General features: G+C 33.1%; 3 protein-coding genes across 5 annotated transcripts; all 3 read left to right on the forward strand.

The window, feature by feature from the left end:
* Positions 1–3,316: 3,316 nt before the first annotated feature.
* On the forward strand, positions 3,317–8,247 carry LOC133311810 (multicopper oxidase LPR2-like). Of its 3 annotated transcripts, none has more exons than XR_009751592.1 (4): positions 3,317–3,571; positions 5,635–7,092; positions 7,559–7,712; positions 7,904–8,247. XR_009751592.1 is itself a non-coding variant. In XM_061512916.1 (4 exons), exons 1-3 carry the CDS (start codon positions 3,353–3,355, stop codon positions 7,610–7,612), a joined length of 1,731 nt encoding a protein of 576 aa, XP_061368900.1. In that variant the 5' UTR covers positions 3,317–3,352; the 3' UTR covers positions 7,613–7,637; positions 7,904–8,247. The 3 variants fall into 3 exon arrangements, 2 of the variants coding, with proteins under 2 accessions (XP_061368900.1, XP_061368899.1); XM_061512916.1 differs by having other exon boundaries at positions 7,559–7,637; XM_061512915.1 differs by having other exon boundaries at positions 7,559–8,247.
* Positions 8,248–12,549: 4,302 nt separating this feature from the next.
* On the forward strand, positions 12,550–15,865 carry LOC133311811 (cysteine proteinase mucunain-like). The gene is made up of 5 exons (XM_061512917.1): positions 12,550–13,233; positions 13,519–13,754; positions 13,958–14,098; positions 14,997–15,449; positions 15,561–15,865. The coding sequence occupies exons 1-5, from the start codon at positions 12,753–12,755 to the stop codon at positions 15,657–15,659; spliced, it is 1,410 nt and encodes a 469-aa protein (XP_061368901.1). The 5' UTR covers positions 12,550–12,752; the 3' UTR covers positions 15,660–15,865.
* Positions 15,866–16,822: 957 nt separating this feature from the next.
* On the forward strand, positions 16,823–22,919 carry LOC133311794 (phosphatidylinositol 3,4,5-trisphosphate 3-phosphatase and protein-tyrosine-phosphatase PTEN2A). Its single transcript, XM_061512896.1, has 13 exons — positions 16,823–16,951; positions 17,900–18,434; positions 19,005–19,106; positions 19,196–19,252; positions 19,726–19,791; positions 20,166–20,342; positions 20,457–20,543; positions 20,652–20,716; positions 20,786–20,862; positions 21,474–21,520; positions 21,648–21,778; positions 21,866–21,935; positions 22,144–22,919. Exons 2-13 carry the CDS (start codon positions 17,985–17,987, stop codon positions 22,687–22,689), a joined length of 1,875 nt encoding a protein of 624 aa, XP_061368880.1. The 5' UTR covers positions 16,823–16,951; positions 17,900–17,984; the 3' UTR covers positions 22,690–22,919.
* Positions 22,920–25,193: the final 2,274 nt, after the last annotated feature.

Consider the following 25,193-nt stretch of genomic DNA (forward strand, 5'->3'; position numbering starts at 1 on the left):
AATTGGGTTTGCAAGGCAGCCAATGCGTTCAACGGATGATTGCCAGGGTAGAGACAACAGTTGGTAAGGATGCTATTTACTACATTGGTAACGATATATGTGATGATGAAGATGTCGAATGTGTCATAGATGCAATTGTTGACCGAAAATTTCAAAATTTTATTGAGATATATGTTGAATTAGATTGTGGTCAATCTTCATCTGCACCCATGCATACAAGACATAGGGTCTCGGCCAACACCCTCAGATGTGCCGCCTTGATTGCCCTGTACGTAGCTGAGGTTATGGTAGAAGGCCCGCACCATAAGCTCTGAATACGGACATAGGGTCTCGGCCAACACCCTCAGATGTGCCGCCTCCAACACCCCCACAATTTCAAATCCCTCCTTATCAAAAAAGGCTGTATCCAAAGATTTTGGAGCACATAACGGCCGGTTCAAATGGTCACGTACGAATGAAGCGTGGACGGCAGGGTCGTCCTCAAACAGATACCCATACGGGAGGTCAACAGTATCAGGCTCTTCGTCTTGTCGCCTTGACGAAGAAGGCCGCTCTTGCCTATGCTTGGTGCGTCTCTCAAGTGACTCATTGCCCTCATCGCTTGGTCTTCTGCGGCTCGTCATTTGTTTAGGGTACCTACAATGAAACATGTCAGCATTTAACTATATGAAACATGTCATGATGGTAATGAAAACTTGCAACATAAGCGCTGTAAACCAAAAGCAAACTTTTGCCCCATACAAACTTTTCAAACAAAAAAATTCACACAATGCAAAAAAATAAACCTTAGTAGATTACGGTTACAAAACCTACAACAAACCTACAAAAAATTCACACAATGCAAAAAAATAAACCTTAGTAAATTCACACAATTCACAAATTCGGACAACAAACAAATACAAAAAATTCCTAAACCTAAAACACAATGCAAGTTAAGAAACCTTACCTATCCTTCAGATTTCACGATTTGGACCAAATTTGGGGGCAATCCACACGCCTAAAGGAAGGGTTTGAACCGTTCTTCAGCTGCTCCTGCGGATTTGGGGTTTGGGCCGAATCCTTAGTCGATTAGGTCATCCTACTCCCCCTCTGCCGAATGGGGGGTTTTTAAAAAACAAATCCGTCGATATTTAGTCGACTAAATATCGATACTTAGTCGACTAAATATCCCAAAAATGTAGTCGATTAAGATGATTTTTTAGTCGACTAAATTTGCGGTAGTCCACTTTCTGAAGATTGACCATTTGCTCGACTAAAACAGCAAGGTAGTCGACTAAACGGGGGCAGGTTGGTGGATAGTTCTTGATCAGGGGCAAATTGGTTATTAATTAATTAATGAGGGGCAAAAGGGTCAAAAAGCCGAAAAATATCTATCATTTTAAAAGATATAAATTTATATCATTTTAGATTCTAACCGTTGATTTCTGTCCATCAATTGTTATAATCTATTGGGTCAAATTTAATGGGCCAAATTTATTATTAATTAATTAATAATTTTGATCCAATAAATTATAACCGTTGATGGACGAAAATTAACGGTTAGGATCTAAAATGATATAAGCTTATATCCTTTAAAATGATAGATGTTATTCACTTTAATAAATTACCCAATAATTTTACATAGTTATTATCTTTTTTTTCTTACTACTTGTTACTGGCTTTTTTCATCCTTTTGCCTCTCATTAATTATTTAATAACCATTTTGCCCCTTATTCAGAACTATCTACAATCTATCCCTCTTTAATCGATTTAATCAAAAATTTAATCGATTAAATGATCAAAATAGGCAAAAATCGTTGACTTGAAGATTCAGTCGATTAAATCTCCCTATTTAATCGACTCAATCTCCCATACATAAGGTTGTTCTTCTGATAAAGAGGAAGATTTAATCGATTAAGTTGAAGATTTAATCGATTAAATCTTCATTTGACCATTTAATTGATTAAATTTTTGATTTAATCGATTAAAGAGGGACAAATTGGTAGATAGTTTGCAATAAGGGGCAAAATAGTTATTAAATAATTAATAAAGGGCAAAAAGATAAAAAAGCCACTTGTTACTACCAAATCTTAATTGTTGATTTTCATCAATCTAACGGTTATAATTTATTAGAATTAATAATTAATTAATAAATATGACCCAATAAATTATAACCTTTAAATTGACGGAAATTAACGATTAAGATTTGATAGTAACACGTAGTAAAAAAAAATTATAATAACTAGAACCTTTTTCATTTTCCATTATACCAAAATACCAAATGACGCTATAAATTAATCATAACTTTCAGTATAAGTTATTACATATATATACCTTAAAAAGATACAATAATAGTGAACATTTTAATCAGATGTTTTTAATTGCCAAAATCTCGCAATGTATCTAAGGAGATTATCAACTATTTATAAAAAACAAATAAGAAAAACAAAAAAACAAATCAATAATTAATTAATAAAAGAGAAAAATTCACCAATGTCCCTATGATTTATTTCATAATCATCTATGTCCTTGTGATTTTTTTTATCACATATGCACCTGTGCTTTGTAAAAATAAAAAATCACAGGAACATATGTGATAAAAAAAATCACAGAGACATAAGTGATTTTAAAGTAAACCACAGGAGCATTGGTGAATTTTTCCTTAAATAAAATTGATAAGGAGTGTCTCAAATTCATATAAAAAAAATTAAACAAAAAATATATTTGATATATGAGAACACTTGATGAAAGAGTTTTTTTTTTAAAATAAAAAAGCTAAAAAAATAGGGCTAGTAGCAAAAGAATATATGTAAGCTAAGTGGGAAAAGAACATTCATTATCAAAGTCTGATAAAGGAACATCTCTTACAATGACCTTCCCATCTACTTTCTGTTTATTTTTTACTTCCCCTCATTATTCTTTCCCCGGAAACAAAAAAGGCGATTTTGTTTGTTTGTTTTTGTTTTGTTTTTTTTGTCATGGAGTTTATTTGTGGGAGAAAACCTTTGTTATAACTGATGTAGGTACATCCTTATTTTTTTTTTTTTGGAGATTTAAAGGAAATTATAAAAAAATATGTATTTGTGGGAGAAAATATGTATTCATAGAAACTAGAAAGGAATACCGAGTTTAGTAGTTTCCTACAAATATTAAATAGTTGTACTTTCCTAGTGTTGAAGAAATTTCCCACCCGTGGCCCCAAATATTAAATAGTTGCACACACAACGCAGAATCTACACCATTAGACAATAGTCCAATATCGACCAATCTTGGTCCTACAAGTACCCCTTTTCCCTCTCCCTTGTTGTCAGCTCTATATATATTTGTCTATTTCTCTGCGTGAACGTCCGTGAACAGAGAACAGAAGCTAGCCATGGAGATAAAGTTACTCCTCCTTAAACTACTCACTCTTTTAGCTCTTTTAGGTGCTGTTACCTCCTCATCGTTTTCAGATAATTATCTGGTCGATGCATCCAAGTTGGAGATGTTTGTGGATGAACTTCCTGATATGCCCAGAATCCTAGGCTACCAGGTTTTGAATGGCGTCCCCAAATCTAAGTCTCTCAATATTGGCATGTTCAAGAAGAAATGGGTATGTGCCTCTCTCTTTTTTTCTTCAAATTAACCTTCTTGTTTTAATGAATGTGAATATTTTTGTTCATTTTGTATCCTTTGTCTGAACTCTGAACTGTGCCATGCCGAATTCTTTCTTTGCTGGTTTCCATAATTGCTTTTTAAAATTTTTAAGTGGAATTTTTTTTAGATTAAATTTAAAATAGTCCTCAAGCTAACGTATCAATTGCATAATTCTAGATTACTGTCATTTTTTCTTTTCTTCGGGACTGTATGATTGTGATACTTCTAGATAATTATTTGATGTGATTTGACGTGGATCAACTGATGGTTGGTAATACTTGAGTTTTGATATTATAAAATTGTTTCTAATCAAATAAACATGAAGGTTAAATTAATAGTTTATTTCATTTCAGTGAGCAATTAATTCAAAGATGTTTTTACAACTTTTCACACTTTCTAATAAGAAATCTACATATATAATATCTTTTTCACATACGTTTTCCCAATTCAGATTTCAGCAGAGCATACTGATTCCCAAACAATGATCCCTTACCTTACTTACCGAACTTAGAATCATGCTTACATGAGTTGCTCCTTGTCCTTGACTCGATGATTAGCTTAAAGCTAGAAGCCCTTTTTGCGTAATAGATATATTTTGTTAGATATAAAAGTTATTCTTATACTTTTATGAGCTGAAGAGTTTAAGATAGTATGAAAATTGAAATTCTCGGTGTAATATATTTTGCTATTGTAGATCTAACTTTACTAGTTTTAAATGGCTTTTTTTTTTTTTTTTCATAAATGATTTTTCTTTTATACTGGTGTTTCTCGTAATCTTGTCCAATGATCACGATCCAGATGTAAGTCCACCAATGACACTCATCGACGGCAACAAAATTTGATAAAAAAAAAATTGCCATTTGTTTTCTTTCTTGAATTTCTTCTTTCTCTCCTTGCCTTTCCCACCAAATGCTATAAATTTTTACCCTTTTTTATTCAGTAAATTTACTTAAACTGTCTGCATATATATGCATGTGACACTGTGACAGTGGTTTTACCACCTACCCAATCCCAGTTTGTAAAGGATGCACTAGTCTTATCGTGATGTTCACTAATGGCCAATTTTTCCAGGGTCCCAATTTTTTATTCAATAGAAATGATGCATGTATAGTAATTATTGGCGCATAAATCTCTCGAGTTATTGGGCGTGATGGACACAAAGATACTTAATAAAAAAAATGAATAATATTGTAAAATAACATGTCAATAACTATAAAATTAGTTAACGAGTACTTTAAGAATAATTTATAAATTAAGGAATTAAAGTGGAAGATTTTGAATAAAATATGAAACATTTATGATACCCCCCAAAAGTTCCTCTTTATTAAAAAAAATTCCACTTTTTAATGTACGGTTAGAATACTCATTAAAAAAACTTAACTTGTTGGTGTATATAACATAATTGTTTCTTCAAACCAGGAATTGCCCAGTATTATAGTCTGACTCCCTGTCTCGCCCAAAAGTTAAAGCTTTTTATGTTCTTTAATTGACATTGATTTTTCGACTTTTCGTGGACCACAGGCTCTGACGATTAGATCATTAGATAATTACGCAAAGAATTTGGTTCTCTGAACTTCTCAAAGTGCCATCCAGTCTGGCCACGACAACACATTATCCACTATAACCGACATAATTTTCATTGTCTTAATTATGATGCTCAACACTCTACAATACTCATCTGAATTTATTACATTTCATATATAGCAATAGTTAAGAATATTCTCTGCAGAACAGCAGAAAAATATAAATCTTAGCGCGTTTGGTACTCTAGTTTTTTTAAGATTTTCAGGAAATTGAATTTTTTTAAATTTTAAATTTTTGAATATTATCATAATCTGAATGTAAAAATCATATTTTTGAAAATTAAAATTTTCGGACCAAAAAAAATTTCTCCTCCACCAAACGCTCCCTTAAAATATTTTATTTAGTTTGATAAATGTGGACATTGAATGAGATGTGCACCCTTTTTACATTTCTTTGCTATCATGTTTATCTAAAACGTGTCTTTTCATTTTGCAGAAATTCCACAGGGACCTACCCCCAACAACTGTTTATGCTTACGGATTAACGAGTCACACGGCAACAGTTCCTGGTCCAACCATTGAGGCCGTTTATGGTGTTGACACTTATGTGACGTGGCAGAATCACCTCCCTCCAAAGCACATACTTCCGTGGGACCCAACTATCCCCACTGCATTGACCAACACCACGAGGGGTGTCCCCACAGTGGTTCATCTCCACGGTGGGATTCACGAGCCCGAGAGTGATGGAAACCCAAATTCATGGTTCACCGCTAAATACAAAAAGAAGGGACCCACTTGGACAAAGAAGACATATCACTATGTAAATAATCAACAACCAGGGAATCTTTGGTACCACGACCATGCTATGGGTTTGACTAGAGTCAATCTTCTTGCTGGCTTGATTGGGGCCTACATCATTCGCCACCCTTCGATCGAGGGCCCACTTGGACTACCGCACGGTGATGAACTCGATCGACCGTTGATCGTGTTTGATCGTAGCTTTCGCACGGATGGTTCGATCTACATGAATTCCACTGGAAACAATCCTTCCATACACCCACAGTGGCAGCCCGAGTATTTTGGTGATGCTATCATTGTGAACGGCAAAGCATGGCCACGCCTCACAGTACGACGTCGTAGGTATAGATTTCGCATAATCAATGCCAGCAATGCTAGATTCTTTAGGTTTTTCTTCACCAATGGCTTAAGATTCGTACACGTGGCAGCAGATTCTGCTTACATTGAAAAGCCTGTCATGACCAATGAAACTCTGGTGGGGCCATCTGAGATCACAGTCATCATTGTTGACTTCTCTGAGTCAAGGAGCAACGTTGCTATTCTAGCTAACGATGCAGCGTATCCTTACCCATCTGGTGACCCTGTCAATGAGGCTAACAGCAAGGTTATGAAATTCTTAATCCTACCTGATCGAGAAGTTGACACGTCACGGATCCCTAAAAGGTTGATAGGATACCCTATTGCAGATTTATCCAGTGTATCGCAAACACGATACATTGCCATGTATGAGTACACGAGCGACGCTGATGAGCCAACCCACTTGTATCTAAATGGTAAACCGTATGAAGCACCGACTACAGAAACGCCGAAGGAGGGGTCCACAGAAGTGTGGTATGTGATCAACTTGACGGATGATAATCACCCGCTTCACATTCATTTGGGTTTGTTCAAGGTATTGGATCAGATAGAGCTGGTGAAAACAGATAAATTCAAGGAATGCATGATGAAACTTAACGATGCAATCAAGTGCCACGTGGACAAATATGCACGTGGCAATAAAATAGAGGTGCCAGATCATGAGAAAGGGTGGAAGAATGTGTTCAAGGTAAGACCCGGGTGTGTGACGAAGATTGTGGTGAGGTTTTCTTACATACACACCAATGCATCGTATGGATTTGATGCAACCGCAAAGCCTGGCTACGTGTATCATTGCCATGTGAGTGCTTATCATTTCTAACTACTAAAGCAAAAACTTTTGGTTCACGTATACAATGAAAATGTTTCTTTTGGTTTTCTATTTAATCTTATTTCTGTTTTATATTTTATCATTATATTAGCACATGCATCACAAATAGGAGTTTTACAGAATAAATAAAATTTGATTAAGATTTATTATGCATGTAACAACACTAAAGCCTGCTCATATTTTTTTAGGAGATTATTAATAAAAGACATTTGAATAAGAATATAAAATAAAGAATGATTCGAAATTTAAGTTTAGAAAATAAAAATAAATGAGACATGTATAGAAACACACATTCAAGGCAAATACATTTCGGTACATAATGTAATTTATAAATATTTGTAAAAAAAATTTATAAATAAATTATTCTCTATATTTTTAAGAAAAAAATTATTCTTATAATGTGATGTGACATGGGTACATACCATTTTTTTTGCAGATATTGGATCATGAAGACAATGCTATGATGAGACCCTTGAAAGTCATCAAGTGAGGTTTCTCAAGGACAGCAAAGAATGGTGACATATGCAATAATATATATATTGCTTTATTCTGAGCTCTGTTGTTTTTCTAAACCTCAAATTCCTAATGAGGTAAAATTAGATTATAGAAAATTTAGCTAATGAAAAATAAGATTTTATAACTCAATTAATATTGGTTTACTAACATTTCAAAACAACTGTAACAGAGATTAACGGAAGCATGGATTTATATTTTTTTTTTTTCATATTCCTTAACTATACTGCTTGTTTTTTATGCTTTATTAATCCTATAATGAATGCAGGGACACGTGAGTTGAATTTGTATTGGAGGAAAATGATATACGTGATGAGGAAGGTAGTTATGTTTTCACTTTCTTGGAGGGCACTTCAGATGTTAGACAGTTCTTCGGTAATTCATAAAGAAAAAAAAAATAAGTAGATGTAGATGCAACAATAATTTATAATTTGCCAAAAACTGTATATTTTCTTTTTCATAAACAATATCAAAGAAAAACATTTGATTTGTTTCGTTGCCTTATTTGAACGAATTGTGCCGCCTTTATTATACTGGCGGAGACTATTGAACCAAAGGCTTGAACATGTTATATAGTTTAACTGATAATACAGATAGTTCTTTGGCTGATAATTATTAGAATTTGTGGATGCGAACCGAGTAAATTTTTATTTGGTTACTGATAGATATAGCCTCCGTTTTATTTATATTTCGTTACTGACAACAACATTTTGGTTAGCGAATTGGAAGTTGAGATGTGGATTTGTAGAGAGCTCCAATTTCAAAACTAGCATATGACTCGGTAAAAGTTTGGGTGCATATATTTTGGGTGTTCATCACTCGATAATACCGCCAAGATATGTTTCCAAGGGTGATAATTGTGACTTCAACATAGCAGCATTTTTTTTTTTAAAGTGGTCACCGAATCGAAAAATTAAAAATTGAATTAATTAATAATAGGAAAATTAATAATTGAAAAAATATATATTTTAATTGAGTTGAATTAGTTTTTGATTTGATTGATGAAAATCAATCTAATTCGAACTGATTATGAGTATTATATGTTTATTATTTGTTAAAGATGATGACTTGGAATCTTGAATGTTATTGACAGTATATTATTTTGTTTAATTTTTTTATTGTCTATCAATCTATTTTAACTCTTTATAAGTTTTAAAATTTGTTTTAGTTTAAAGATTTGAATTTTTCAATGGTTTCTAACTTTTAAACGACTTTATTTTGATACATCTAGTGATTTGTATGACTGAAATTTTAGGCTTTTCAAAAATTGAAAATCGATTCAATCCAAATCGAATAAAATTAGATTAGATTGGATTGTATTTAAAATAAAATTTTAAACTAAATAAATGATTAGATGATCAAATTGAAAGAAATAGATCATATAATTGTTGTTTCAAAACCGACCCAACGCAAATTGCGAATATCCCTAGCATACATGGTGACCCATTTTTACAAAATATAAAGCACAACTGTAAAAAATTATAAAACCCATTTTTACCGCTGCAGTACATTCTTTTTAGTACAAACCGCTGCAGTACTTTGTGTGTGTGTTGTTTTTAAATATTTTACTATAATTTTAAAATTTATAATTCTGTCATTATCTGCTTATAACAACGTTAAGGTAATCTCAATAAATTATTAAGGAGTAGACTTATTTCATTTTTTTAAAATATAAATATCCAATCACTATTTCTTAAATAATGATGATCCATTTTTAAAAAGTAAAAAATGTTTGTCATTATCATTTTAAATAAAATAATTATATTTTAATATATAATATATATATTTATTGGCTTTTTATATTTTTCTTCCTTCATAAAATTAGAAGGAGTGAGAAAAAAAGAGTGTTGTAGAGAAAAAATTGTAAAAAACCCAAGAACTTAACATCTAAATATGTTAGTTTCACTTAAAATAATATAAAAATATGTCTTAAAATGACGAATATTTTTTTATTTAAAAAAGTATATAGTACAAGTATTAAAAAGTTATAAAATACTTTTGTTCCCGCTGCAGTACTTACTTTGATTTAATGCACTGACCCATTTAAAAATATAAATTCACAAATTTAGTAAAACTTACAAAATAATAAATTGTTATTCATACAGTATAAGCAATTTAAAGCTGTGTTTTCAATCCTGTAGTTCTTGGGCATGAATGTGTATGACGTATGTATCGAAATGTTATTAAACAATAACTTAATTATTATTTTACAAAATTTATTATTATTATTATTATTATTATTATTATTTCTCCACTAATTAACTAGAAACTGACCAATTTGATTCTTTTTTTTTTTTTTTTTTGGTACATTGCCAGGAGGTATCCCCATTCAACCTTTTCCGGGTACCATTCCCTCGGGGTACGGCCCGTTTGGGCTAGCCCCTCATTGTAACAGTGGGTGCACTAAGCTTCGCAACCGGAGAAAGGACGAGACTAATCCCCCAACCGAAGATTTTTTGGCTTATCCTCTGGCCCCCAAATTTTTTTCAAGAAACTGCTTGAGGCAGAGTTTGATCCCTGCACCAAGCAATCCCTTAGGAGCTAACTGTTCTCGTAAAAGGTGTGTCAGAGAATAATATAAATCATAAAAAAAAAATCCTCACCAAAATGGTTCTTTACCAAGAAGGCATTGTGTGTGTGTTAAAAATAGAGCAGCTAAACATAAGTTAGCCATGACCCAACAAACTAAAAAAAGGAACAAAACAAAGGGTGACGGAGCCAATAACGGATTGATCCGTCGGCTCACACTAAAATTGAATGAGTTGAATTTTTATTTCACTTTAAAAATGTGCCAAGTTGATATGCTTTGTGATGAGCTAGAGACAAACGGAATTGGTTAGCTCACATTGCCATCCCTACTTGTAAACTCGATCGCATGTCTTTATTTTATAATTTCAAAGTTCAAACACATCTTTTAACAATTTTGAAGTTATACACTTTTTAAAGTAGATAAAAGTTTAGATGAAATTAAATGGGGCTATCTTTCCAAGATTGAGGCATACCTTCATTTTCTTTGAAGATTTCTAAAACGGGTTATATCAATGAAGTATTTTCAAGCAATTGTATCCTCTCTCGTTGACCAATCACAAATTTTAAATAAAATGGAATTACAACTTTTTGCGTCTGAAGAATGTGATAAATATTAAAAAGGAGCTATAGTCAACACGAGTAGGAAGAAATAGGTAAGCAGCGTGTGCGTATTATCAAACTGTCATTTTCAATTGATCTATAAAAAATTTGTTTATGACCAGGATATTTTAACAAACATTGAGTTAGTAATTAATTTATTTTGTTGCATTTTACAATGTCCAAATAAGATGAGAATTTCACGTTTGTACGGGATCAAAATTTATTTAGAAAAAAAAAAATAAAACAGAGAAGGAAAACAAAACATATATTAAAAAAAGGAAAAGTTAAAAAACCCACTATGTTATTGTTTTGAATTATTTACACCCTGTATCTTTTTTAATTACTTAATCTCCTATGATTATTTTCATCTACACCGTTTCTTAACACTATTGAAAAATTAATTAAGTACACCTATTTTATCCTTCTTAGAAAAAAACAATAAAGTGATAAAATAAAAGTAAGACCAAATGTTATAAAAATATAGAACACTTAATAAAAGATTAAAAGAAAAAATAGTAAAAAAAAATCAAATGTGTCAAAATCAAAAAAAGAAAATAGAATAAGAACAAAAAAAGAAGAAGAAACCAAATCATGATACCTGCGTTGGCGTATGGAAGCTAAGTAGATGGAGATGAGAGTACCTGTTTGATCCTCCGCAGTACCATATTTGAAAAGAGTTTATAACTTTAATCCTGGATCTGTCCCGAACAGTATTGCCTCTCTCGTGGAGGATATCTATTGTTTATTCAAAAAAAGTAAATCAAATATATTAAAATTACAACAGTAATAGAAAAAGACTAAAATTAAAATTAAAACAAAAAAAATATTTATATATACTGAAGACAAAAAACAAGAAGAAAAAATTAAGATAAAAAATAAAATAAAATAAAAATAGAATAAAAAGAAATCACAGTTACGAGTTTCCAATATTTTATTTTTTATTTTTTTATTGTTCTTGGTCTATTTTATTCTTTTTTATTTAGATTATTTGATTTTTTTTTTTGGTTTATCTTATTCTGATTTTTATTTTTTTTAGTTTGTGCTACCCCATCTACTAAAGATTTTTAAGTATTTTTCTTCTATTTTTCTTCTTATTCTATTTGTTTTTTTATTACTATTTTTCCTTTAGTCTTTTATTAAGTGTTATAAAATTTTATAATATTTTGTCTTATTTTTTTTATCACTTTATTGTTTTCTTTTAAGAAAGATCGAATAAATATATTTAGTTAATTTTTTAACAGTATTAAAAAAATATGAATGAAAAAATCACAAATTAAATAATTAAAAAAGATTTCTCTTTTTTCATGTCATATAAAATAATAATGGTTCATATTATATACACAATAAGTAATATGTCCCACAACTTGTTAAAAAAAAAAAATCACAAATTTCGATTATCATAACATGACAAAAAAATCTACAATAATATGAGAAAATAATTTTTCATTAAAAAAAAAATAATATAAATGATTCAAAAGAATACCGGGGGGCGTTTGGTACGCGGGATTTTGAGGGATTCCCGGGAAATTGAATTTTTCTAAATTTTAAATTTTCAGATATTATCGTAAACTGAATGCAAAAATCATATTTTTAAAAATTGAGATTCCCGGACAAATAAAAATTTCTCTTGTACCAAACGCTTATTAAGATAAGAAGTACAGCTTCCTCGTCAAAACAAAATCAATTGAGGTTAAATGAAATCCTAAAGTTAGAGCCAAGCCAACCATAGTAGCGTTTTCCATCGCATGGTGTTTGAGAGACATTGAAAGAACAGCGACTCCTATTTCAACGCAGCTTCTGTTTTCTGAACCAATCCCATCTTCGCGTTCCCTTTCTTCTTATCATATATAACCTCTCCCACAAACCAATCCTAATTTGCGTTCCCTCTCTGTGTCTCTCTTTTTTTTTTTTTTATATATATATTCTCCCCCACCCAACCCCACCTTAGCTTTTCATTCAGTTCCATATAACAATTCAAGAAAACAATCATGGGTCTCTTTCAAAGATCGCATCTTTCGATTGCACTCGTGCTTTCTCTATCGTTTTTGGCTCTTGGGTTCGCCCTAGACATGTCCATCATCGACTACGATGCAAAGCTTGAGTCCCAGAATGAGAATCACCTCATGAACATGTATCAGGCGTGGCTGGTGAAACATGGTAAGGCCTACAATGCCTTGGGGGAGAAAGAACGTAGGTTTGAGATTTTCAAGGATAACCTACGATTCATTGACGAGCACAACAGGGCAGGGAACCCAACCTTCAAACTGGGTCTCAACAAGTTTGCTGATCTCACCAATGAGGAGTACCGTGCCATGTTTTTGGGTACCAGAATGCGCAGATCCCAAGGGCTTCTATCTGGCTCCAAGAAGAGTGATCGTTATGTTTATAAAGATGGCGAGGAATTGCCTGCTATGGTAGATTGGAGGGAGAAGGGTGCAGTTACTCCTGTTAAAGATCAAGGCCAATGTGGTGAGTTTTTGTTCATAGAATTTGTGTTGGTTTTGTTGTGCATGGAGATGGGAATGGAGCATGTTATTGCAAACAATTTTTTTTTTTTTTTTTTTCATTTAATGAATTGTTCATTTGATTCATTGATTTTCCATCCCTTAACGAACTTTAGCACGTGTATTGTTTTGTTTTTGTTTAATAAAGGTTATAGCTTTCCTTGTTTAGATAAATCATCTTCTATTTGAGATGTAATTCTTGTCTGAGCTATGTTTGCTGATTGAGATGAATTGACTATTTTTCATGAAGGGAGTTGCTGGGCATTCTCTACTGTTGCTGCTGTGGAAGGGATCAGTCAAATTGTAACGGGTGACCTCATCTCTCTATCAGAACAAGAGTTGGTGGATTGTGACAAAGGTTATAACATGGGATGCAACGGTGGTTTGATGGACTATGCTTTCGATTTTATTGTAAAAAATGGAGGCATTGATACAGAAGAAGATTACCCTTATCGTGCTCGTGATAATACATGTGATCCTACCAGAGTATGTCTCGTTTATTCCATCGTTTGATCTCTTCTCTTTGAGATAACTTTGTGTTTGGATTGGTTTGTCCTTAAATGAATAAATAAAAAAAAGATTATTCCATAGAATTTAACCAAATCCAATTGACAACTAAAATTATATATATTTCATTATGAACGTATCTTAATCTGATTATAAGCTTTTTTTCTTTTTTTATCCTTCAGAGAAATGCTCGGGTAGTCTCCATTGATGGATACGAAGATGTCCCGGAAAATGATGAGAAATCCATGAAGAAGGCTGTTGCACACCAACCAATTAGTGTTGCCATTGAAGCTGGTGGCAGGGCATTTCAACTTTATCAATCGGTAATGTATCTGTCTTACCCATGTTCGCAATGATTTTAACGTAGATAATGCAAGGGTAAGTTATATTACCGTAAGTAGATTTTAGGTACAAGTTATTGTTCCAATTATTTGTTTTGGTAGGATAAGATTGTCTAATATTAACTATTTAAATGTGTTAATTAGTAATTAGAATCGGTGGGTCCAATGGTGTGAATGACTCCGCCAATGAATTGTCCCTGCATTTTTTGTTTTAACTTGACTCAACTATGGCAACTTCTTTAGATAAGGAGCAGTTAGCATTATTTGTTTATATATATATATTTGTGAAAAAATGTGCAGGATAAATATTTATTAAGCTTACAGACCATTAAAAATGACTGACTTCTTGACTGTGAGCACATAGAACTGTAGCATTTTTACATTTTATACAAACTTACGTTGATTCATCAAGAGTAGTAATTTCCAGGGTTTGAGGCCAGGGATAGAGGCTCACAATTTGGTTTTTGATTGTTTCCTGCAAGCAAATGAAGTAGTTAGTCCTTTAAGTCTACCTAAACTATGAACTGCCATGACAATTGAAAGATCAGGGATGAAAATAATCGAACAGTACATTATGGAACTGAAGACTACATGTGCATAGCATTAACGCATTATGCACCAACTAAAGTCACCCAATTCTTAGAACTACCGAGATTTGTTGTAATTGACCCAATTCCATGATGTAAAAGGAAATATTCAAATAGGAAGTTTTAATTCACAAGAAAGTTTACTACTACAAAAGTTATAAACCAAATAAAAATTGAAGAATATAAGGAAAGCATCAATCTTGAAGGAAGGATAGAAAAAACATTTACCATTATCTGACTGCTGTCTCAAATGTATATAATTTTTCGAAGTTTGATTCTTGCTGTTGACGCAGGGTGTTTTTACCGGCCTCTGTGGAACGGAACTTGACCATGGTGTTGCAGTAGTTGGATATGGAACAGAGAATGGTACTGATTATTGGTTAGTAAGGAACTCTTGGGGTTCAGGATGGGGTGAGGATGGTTACATTAAGATGGAGAGGAATGTGTTAAAAACCGAGACTGGTAAGTGTGGGATAGCAATGGAGCCATCTTATCCCATCAAGAAGGGTCAGAACCCCCCAAAACCTAGTCCTTCCCCTCCAACTCCTACAAGTCCTTCAACTGTATGTGATGAGTACTACTCTTGCTCTACTGGAACCACATGTTGCTGCATTTTTGAGTATGGAAGCTTCTGCTTTGGATGGGGATGCTGCCCCATTGAGTCTGCAACATACTGTGATGATCGCTCCAGCTGTTGCCCTCCTGATTACCCTGTCTGTGATACTCAAGCCGGAACTTGCCGATTGGTAGTTATCCTCTTTCATTAGTTTTTGCTATATAAATCCTCTCATCAATCTCTATTGTGACTTATGTTTTTTTATTTTTTTTGCTGCTAATGTTGTTGTTCCATTCAACAGAGTAAAGACAACCCATTTGGAGTAAAAGCCTTGAGAAGAACACCTGCTACAAGTACTTGGACCCAAAGGAAAGCTGCCATGAAAAGTAATTATGTGTGAAAGAAGTACGGGTGGGGTGGTTTAGGCGTTGTAACTCCGACTTTGGGAGAGACTGACATCTTGTTGAACTTATTAATTAGTTTGTATTGGTGTTAGTCTCCTTTAATATCCACATGTAAAATTAATCAGAGCATTTCTATGTTCAAACTGATTGTTGTAAATAGCTCTACAACTGCTCACGAGTCATGCATTATGCATTTCGGATATTGAGGCTTTTAACAGCTCTCTACAAATTCTTCATTCTCTCCGAATTTATTTTGTGTTTGCTTCAATATTCCAAAGAGATATATTCCCACACAATTTAACCGTTACATCTCTGAAACACAATAATTAAAACTGGTTGTATGTATATGCAGCAGCAGATAGAGATGCAACATTCGATTTCTGTACCATATTCGATTATATTCCTCTTTCTGGTGTAAACTTACCTGGGCCTGTTTGTACTTTGCATGCTCGTGCTCACAGTACTTCAACTTTTGATTCTCGTTGCGAAGGGAATCGAATCATTATTCAAAGCATGAAACGATTAGCTGAAAAACAGAAAATAAAATAAAAAGGAGCATTTTTTTTTTCTTTTTTCTCAAATGAATTGATAACCTATGAGGTTCTCTAAGATACAATACAACGAAGATATTGTTTTTTATCCTCCAGCTTAAACTAAGACATAAGTGAGAGAATGAGAAGAGAAAACATAGCAGAAAATGAACAAGTAAGAGATGAGGATGTGAAACAAGAGTGTTACATTTTTTATTTCTTTTAAAGTTTTATTTTTTTGTTTTAGAGCAGTTAATTGGGATCTGATCTAATAGTTAAAAAATATTAAATTTTAGGAGATAAAAAAATAATTAGTCGTGAAGTTATAAATTAGTTAAAAAATAAATAAAAAACTAAATCAACCCATTCCACTTCATCCAACTTATTTTAATTCATTTATTTCTGTAAGAGTTATCAAATTTAGCAAATTAATTTATGTATCTGAAGTCGTCAAAAAATTAATTTTAATTCGTTTTGGCACCTCCAACTCCAAATTCAAGGCAATTGTGCACAATACACATCAATAATAAATTAAAATAGAATCGGCCACACAAAACAAGAGAGGATAACCCCTCGGCTCACGGCAACCGTCCGATCATTAGTCTATGACATCACATCATCATTCGTGCATTTGAATCAGTATGTGTCACCATACAAAATTCAACTCACTCCGTTCTCTTCGTCTTCGTTTTCGTCTTCGAAACCCTAACCAGCTCCGTCACTTGCCCCTTTCCCTTTTGATTCCACTTTCGGTAACGGTAAGATAAGCTGCTATCTTCAGATCTGAAATTACTTGTTTTGTCCTTTTCTTTCCCCATTGTTAATGGGATTTTACGTTTCCTAAGCATATTGCGCTCCATTTTCGAGTTCCTATCTGTGCAAATTTGTGATTAAGTGATTTCGGTTTTCTGCTTTGATTGTAAGTTGAGAATCACGCGGTTCAATTAACTGAAATCAATTATCCTGCAATGTTTTTAGCTGAGATGCTTAATAGGGGGACGAGACTAATAAAAACTTATAGTTTTTGAATTGTTGACAAGTGTTGCAAGTGTTTCTATTTGTTTCCGAGGTAATTTTTTCGGCTATTTCAATGTGGAAGTGAAGTGCCAGAAAACTATTATGGCATATCTGTATGGATTTGATTTTCTCCGTTATTGCTTCCGGGGGAAGGGAAGGTATGGGGCTATGTATATGTGAAGAAATGGCATATGGTATTGCTGTTATTTTTTTGTCATTCCTTTAAATCTTGCAATTTATTTATTTATGTATTTTCAAATCATTTCTGAAACTTTTTAATAGCTGAAGATGTAATATCTATTTGTGAATTGATTTGGGGGTTGTAATTGTAATGGCTTTCTTGGTTTAACTTTTTAAGGACTTACTACATTTTTCTTTGGGCAAATGAAATAAATTTGAGTCATCATAGATATAATAAAACAGATTGCCTGCTAACAATGAACGACAAAATCTAACGTAAAAGAAACTATAAGTAATTCGTACATAATAAGAGACAATTTAGTTACGATCTCAATTGTACATACCAGTAGTGCATAGGCATACTTTTTCTCTTCCACAGAGTATATTGTTGTGACTTATTTTTTAGTTGGGTATTTAAGAACTATTAAATGAATCGGGAAAATATAAAAAAGATATATTATTTGCATTGTTGTCCCCGTGTTCAATTAACATCATGTCTGTATTTGCAGCCTCAACCAGAAAGATACTGTAGGGCCACCTAATGATAAGACTTCCAACTTCTACATAAGTTGCCATTGATACTTTTTTAATCAAATGGATTCAGTGCCCGCTGATGTCTCTAATTCACCTCCTATTAAAGATCCATCTACTTTAACTCCTGTTAAAGAGACAGATGGACAAGCTTCTGCTGCTGTAGCCTCTGGGCAAGATAATTCTGCTCAAGAAGTGCCATCTAGACTATCTTCCACTGGCATATCATCTTGGGCCAAAAACTTGAAAATTCCTCAGCCATTTTCTGGTTCCCAAGATGACGCATCAAATGGTAATGTTGGGAAATCAACTTTTGCACGCATCACTAGTAATTTAGGGTTGCGGTTGTCTCCAAAATCTCCTGTGGTGGATGACAGTTCCAGTGAAACAGCAGTACAATCTAATTTGTTTGGAAGTATTACAAAAGGCCTGGTTGACTCTTCTAAGAATGCGGTGAAAGCTGTGCAGGTTAAGGCACGACATGTTGTTTCTCAGAATAAACGCAGATACCAGGTGTTGTTCTTGTTCAATCTGATTTACTTTGTGTTATTCTTGTAATGCTGCCAATTATAAAGTCTTACTCATTTGAACAATTTTTTGTCTCTTCTATTGGGATGATTGCTTTAATCCCTGGTTTTTTGTTGCCTTCCCTTTCCTTAACAAGTGGGTGAAGCTTATCTTTGGAGGCAATTCACAGATAACTTTTGTGATGCGACAATTATTAGCTAATGCAGAAAAAAAGTTGGACTAAGCAATATTTTTTGTTTTCTGGCTCTCTAGATTAGACCTCATAGCTGGTATTGAGTTTATAAAGCCCTGAAGTTTGCAGACATTTTCCTACTCCCTGTTAAATCACGTCATATAATTTAGTGCTCTGCATGATTAGCTTTCTAGCCTCTTCAGTTGAGAAAAGCTATTAGAAATTTCATTTCATAATTATTAATGTGACTCGCGAGTAGATTGAATTTGATTTTCATATTTCTTTGTTTTATACTGAGTTGTATGAGTATATGACTATGTTCTCTTCTCAACAAACTTTTTGGCTTATATGTACTATTCTCTACTTTTATATGCTTTTTTCAGGAAGGAGGTTTTGATTTAGATATGACATATATCACAGAAAACATCATTGCAATGGGGTTTCCTGCTGGCGACATGAGCTCTGGGTTTTTTGGTTATGTCGAAGTAATTGAATTTTGTATGCAGTTTGTTTTGGTTGCTGTTTTCATCTTAAACACTTACCTGTAGTCCGACTATCTATATATGCAATGCAGGGTTTTTACAGAAATCATATGGAAGAAGTGATTAAGTTTTTTGAGACTCACCATAAGGTCGTAACACATACTCTGACACCTGAAGTTACAAGTTCTTATGCTTATGTCTTTTTTTTTTTTTGTAGTTGATTGATTGTACAAATCAATGTTCTAAAGTATGGAATGTTGTTTTTATTTCATTTAAGAATGTCTATACTATAAAACATTTGTATTTATTTTGAACCCTTGTTTAATTTGGTCAAGGAAATATTGAACTGCAGACTAATTTTAAGATTTCTTGGCTATTATCATTTCCTTACTTATCATTAAATGTTTTCTGTGTGATGAGCAAATGCTTCATATATTCTGTCTTCCCTACTCTCCTCCATATTCTGTAGTTCGATAACAGGTTTCATTGTATGGAGGCTTCTTACATGACTTTGTGATGTTTCTTTTCTTACAGTGCCTTAAACTTTGAAACTCATTAAGTATTTGTCCTGACTTATCATTTTCTTGTCTAGTTTTGTATTTGACTTATTTTTTATATGCAGGGGAAATACAAAGTATATAATCTTTGTTCTGAGCGGCTGTATGATGCATCATTGTTTGAGGGGAAGGTGATTTCTAAATTTTCATTCTCGTCTTGGAGGGGACAAATGTGGTAGAACTGTTTAAGGGTTGAAATTTCATTTATGCGCTATAAATTTTAAGTCTGTCTATAATGAATGCCTAAACAAATTCTTTTAATATGGATATATTGCTTTGGTTTTAACCATCGAATTTATCTATAGTATTCTATTCAAATTATCTATTCTTCAATTTAAAATTATTCTTGCCATCTGTTCCTACTTTTGATCATGATGCTAGACAGCCTAGACTGCTTGTGTCATGTTTCTTTTAACTTGAGTTCTACGATTTTACACCACATTGTATTTCTATGGAATTTGTATGAACAGCTTCTTGTATCTGAAATATCAAATTCCTTATTCAGGTAGCTAGCTTCCCATTTGATGATCATAATTGCCCACCAATTCAACTAATTATATCATTTTGCCAAAGTGCGTACTCATGGTTGAAAGAAGACATCGAGAATGTCGTGGTTGTCCACTGTAAGGCTGGAATGGCAAGGACCGGGTTGATGATTTCTAGTCTACTCTTATTCTTAAAGGTGAATAGTTTCTAAATATTCTCTTGAAAATATGATGACTGTGCTTGATATTTCACTATCTATCTTGTTATTTTTCTCAGTTTTTTTAAGATTAGGTGACTTAAATTACTGCAGTTCTTCCCAACTGCTGAGGAGTCTATGGATTACTATAATCAGAAAAGATGTGTTGATGGAAAAGGACTTGTTCTGCCTAGTCAGATTGTAAGTTCAGCTTTGCAATGTGTTAACTATTTGGAAAATTGGATATTATGGAGTTACTACTTCCCTCTAGCTTCTTATTGTCATATGTTTTTACTTTCTGTTTTCCAGAGGTATGTCAAATATTTTGAACGGATTTTGACTTACTTCAATGGCGAAATCCCACCTGCCCGGAGGTATATACTAGCCAAGATGTGACTTTAATATTTACCTGTCTTTATGTGCTGACATCATATTCTGTGCAGGTGCATGCTTAGGGGATTCCGGCTTCACAGATGCCCTTACTGGATCAGGCCCTCCATAACTGTTTCAGATCATAGGGGTATGCTTTACATTCTTGTACTAAATTTCCCCCTGCTGTTGATAGCCCATGACCATTCTGTTTGTAGATTTATAATGTCTTGTTATTGTTACTTCAAGTTCAAGTGTTGAAAAATTTATTCTGTTTCTTGACTAATTTGCTAATATTTACATTGTTTATGGTTCCTCTCTTCCGCTAGACAATTAATTTTTCCTTATTTCTATCTTGGTCTGTTTTATATTTGGTTTAGCTATATGGTGGTATGCACTCAGATCTTTCAGTGTACTGTGAAGGCATGTCCTTGTTAAGATCTCCTTCCAAACTTGATAGCTACGTTTTAACTCAGGAGTTTCTAGGGGAGAGACCCGAGTGATAGAATAGCTGGGAGAATCTCTACCATTTGCGCTGTTCTTTTGTTCATGTTCTTTCATGCTACAATGTGAAGGAATTGTGCGCATTACTGGTTATTTGTAGTGATAACTGGATATATATTTAGTATATGATCTGCTTTGTGTGTCAAGAATTGACTGACAGGCTGACAAATGATCACTTTGAAAGGTTGAAGTGTAAGATCTTAGTCTGTGAAAGACTGCTTAATTTGCTGTTGACTCTAACCCTTTCCTAATGTGTAGGTGTGTTGTTCTCAACCAAAAAGCATCCGCGAACCAAGGAACTTTTGGTGCGTCTAATTAGTAACATGGTGTCATATAGAATATTGATTGAATTGTTGTGCCAAAGTTACGTCTTTTGTTCCTTTTTTCTGAGAGTGGGGATTTCTGTGTGATATGAGCTCTCTTTATTTGCAGCCAGAAGATTTTTGGTTTAGTGCGCCAAAGAAGGGAGTGATGGTCTTTGCTTTGCCAGGAGAGCCTGGTCTTACAGAGTTGGCTGGGGACTTCAAAATCCATTTTCATGATCGCCAAGGAGATTTTTACTGGTATTAATTAATTTTTTCATCAAAGATCAATTGCTTATGCTGCCCTCCTTATGTTGAACTAAAATATCTAGCTATTTTCCCTTTTAGTTGGTTGAACACAACTATGACAGAAAATAGGAAAATATTGAATACCAGTGATCTCGATGGCTTTGACAAGGTAAACTGTTGTGGTTCTTTGATGATACTACTACTATCTCACGATTAAATCTTTTTGTTGTAACACTCTTTTAGCATAAAGACTTGGTGACATTATTGGTAACAATAGAGCATGGTCTGCCTTCTGTTCAGTATAGTGTTTCCCTGTTTGTCATTCATAATTGGATCTTGTAATTAGCTATATTTTTGTTGGAATGGTCTTCTGGCAGAGAAAATTGCCTTCTCCAGGATTCTTGGTTGAGGTTGTGCTAGTGGATTATAATGGTGACGTTGTAACTACCAAACCTGAAACTACTACAAAGAAATCAGATGAGAGTCCAAGTAACAGTCTCACCAGCACTAGCCCCACCCCAGTTGAAGTGAGCACCCCTGCCCCGAACCCTGACAAAGAGTCAGGGGGTCGTGATAAAGACGATGTGTTTTCAGATGGTGAGACAGAGCATCCTGCTTCTTCAAGTAGCAAGCAAACAAAAGCACCTTCTGAAGCAGTTGAAACAGTTACAAATGCCACCAGAGAGTCCGAGTCAAACAAAATTTCAAACCAAATCTCAAATTTAACACATGCAACAGAACAAGTTTCTTTGGGAAATAAGAGCTCTACAACAATTCAAAGTGCAGTTGAGCCAAAAAGGGATGCTGATGGAAGAACAGTGTCCAGTCTCGAGGTGCCCAGCTCAGAAAGTGAGTTTAAGGCCATGGCTGCAGATGCTTCTGTTTTTACATTCGGAGATGATGAAGACTATGAAAGTGATTGAAGTCCAACAGGATTACTTTGTTATCTTTATACTTCGAAATTTGTACATAACATTGCTTGCAACTTCGAACTCAGCAATATCATGTTCATCCATTTGTTTGTTTGTTGTAATGATAAATCTGGCCACAGTCACTTGCCTAATGCACAAGTTAAAAATAAGAATGTGCTGACTTATCAGTATTGGTTGGCTATTTTTTATTGTTTTAATTAAGCAGGAAACTCAATTTGTTATTGTGCTAAGGCAAATGATCAAACATGTATTATTTGTTCAAACTTTTAACTTCAACTGAATACATTGTAATTTAAATTCAATAGAACTCTTCTAATTTTAACTCACCCCTCTCTTCACGTATTTAAAATTTTCAAGATTGTCTAGCCTAGAGAGCAATCCTGGTGAAGACCGTCACACTTAGACCTACTCAACGTTTTATTTTCTTTACATAAACCAGAACAAAAATAAATATATTTATATATAAATTGATTAGTTAAATAATCATTAGTTGTATTTATTAAATTCAAGTTATTAATATATTTATTAAATTCAATTTCCATGTAACGTGTGTAATGACAATCAAATATCTTGCCAAATCAATCCATTTTTAGAGCAAAATTTTTTGGCTATTTTTTTGGTGTTAAAAGTGTTACAGAATCATATTTTAAGCATTGGCTATTTTTTGTGTTAAGTGATACTGAATCATTTTAAGCAATTTTAATGACACATATTTTGCATTAGTATAATGCATTTGGGTATTCAAAGTTCAAATAAAAATAGTTAAAATGAAGAACATATCTCCTTAACCATTGTATCTGTCCCTTATTTTAAAATAGCTTCAAACTAATTCAGGTGCAAGAGAGTTAGAGCAAGACACTTTTCAAGTGAAAATTCTTCTGTATTACGGGTATAATGCAGCCTACATTTCAAATTATTCTTAAAATTAATTCAGTAGTATAAAGTTTTTTTAATCAAATATTAAATTATGTTTGGTTTGTTACTTTACATAAAAGTCAGACATCTTAGACTAGAATTTCGCCAGCCGAGGAAGACCAAAACTGAAGAATATTTCTTCCCATTTAGAGCGGGGATGGGGACATATTGTAAAAACAAATAGTTTAATTTGACTTAAATATTATTTTTTAATTTTAGCTTGTAGTCATATTTTCATAAATGATTCAATCAAGCACTTATAATAGCGTGTTATAATTGTTCAAAATTACACAAAATATTAAAGAATTGCATCACTATAAGCACCGTAAGTTAGAAATTTAAATTAGATGCTGATGAAATAAAGCTAATCTTTATATAATCTGTATCAAATATCATTAAACGATCTGTTCACGCCCCTCTAATTCTATTCATATAATAATAAAAAGGAGGGGGTGAGTTTTATTTTCGGTCAAAATCGAATATCAAAATCAAGCCACATTATTAAGAGAAAATTTCATAAAAAGGAAACTGATAAGTGATACTGCAAATTACATTGATGGACATAGCATTACTGTTTGTTAATTTGGTGTCGTTTTTTATTTCTTCACTAATCCAATTTGAATTGAAAAAGAATAAAAAAAAATGATAAAATTCTTTTATCAAACTTTTAACACAACTGGAACTCAAAATCAGTGATAAGTTAAAAGGCAAAATCACTTCTGCTGTGAATGCAGAAGTGATTTTCTTCTGCCACACACTCATTGATATTTTATCTTTATTTTATTTTTTTAAAATGGTGAAACCCACTAAATTTTTGGGTCAGCTGCAAACTCTAATATTTTGCAGTAACAAGAAGAGTTGCAAAATAACCTTTACATAAGATGCCATTGATATCTTTCTTAATGTTTACATAAGATGTCTATTCAATGCCGTTAACTTATGAATATCGAGATGCAGGTTAATTTTTAAACAACAATTGATAATCATTTTTTGTTAAATTAAAAAATAAAAACATACAGAACACAAATCGAGATTGTCTCTGAATGGACAAGTGTTATGGGTTTACTACGTTGTACTACATTTTTTAGTTACGCTCCTGCTTTTGTATTCTCTGTTTGCTCGCAAGTGCTTATTTTATTTTGTTTTTTAAATTCTCAATATTCGATCAGCAGACAACACCCCCAGGAATCAGAAAATTGAATATTAGACGTGCCGATTTCTACGTGGTCTGGCACACTCTTAGATTCATCTTTGTTAATTTTTTTTTTCAATAATAAAAAAAGCTTTTTTTTTTTTTTTTTAAGTTATCCAATCCTAATTATCTCTTTGAGACGAGTTGGCTCTCTCCGGTATCCCCACGAGCTTCGACTCTTTTAGCCGGCTATGGGACTAATCCGGAGTGCGGGGGAACAATGATGGCTAAAGGTTCATCCCCTCCCCAAGAATGCATTCAGCTTCTTACTAGAAACAAAGCTGCTAAATCATAAAAAGATTAACCATAAGCCGTGATGTAGTGGTAAGAGATTTGGATAAGTTGTAATAGGTTATTTGTTTAATTTTCCTTTATATCAAATAAATAA

Source organism: Gastrolobium bilobum, unplaced genomic scaffold (assembly GCF_033153095.1).
Source record: "Gastrolobium bilobum isolate Gb01-03AN ecotype WA unplaced genomic scaffold, APGP_CSIRO_Gbil_v1 utg14709, whole genome shotgun sequence".
In the NCBI taxonomy this organism is placed as follows: domain Eukaryota; kingdom Viridiplantae; phylum Streptophyta; class Magnoliopsida; order Fabales; family Fabaceae; genus Gastrolobium; species Gastrolobium bilobum.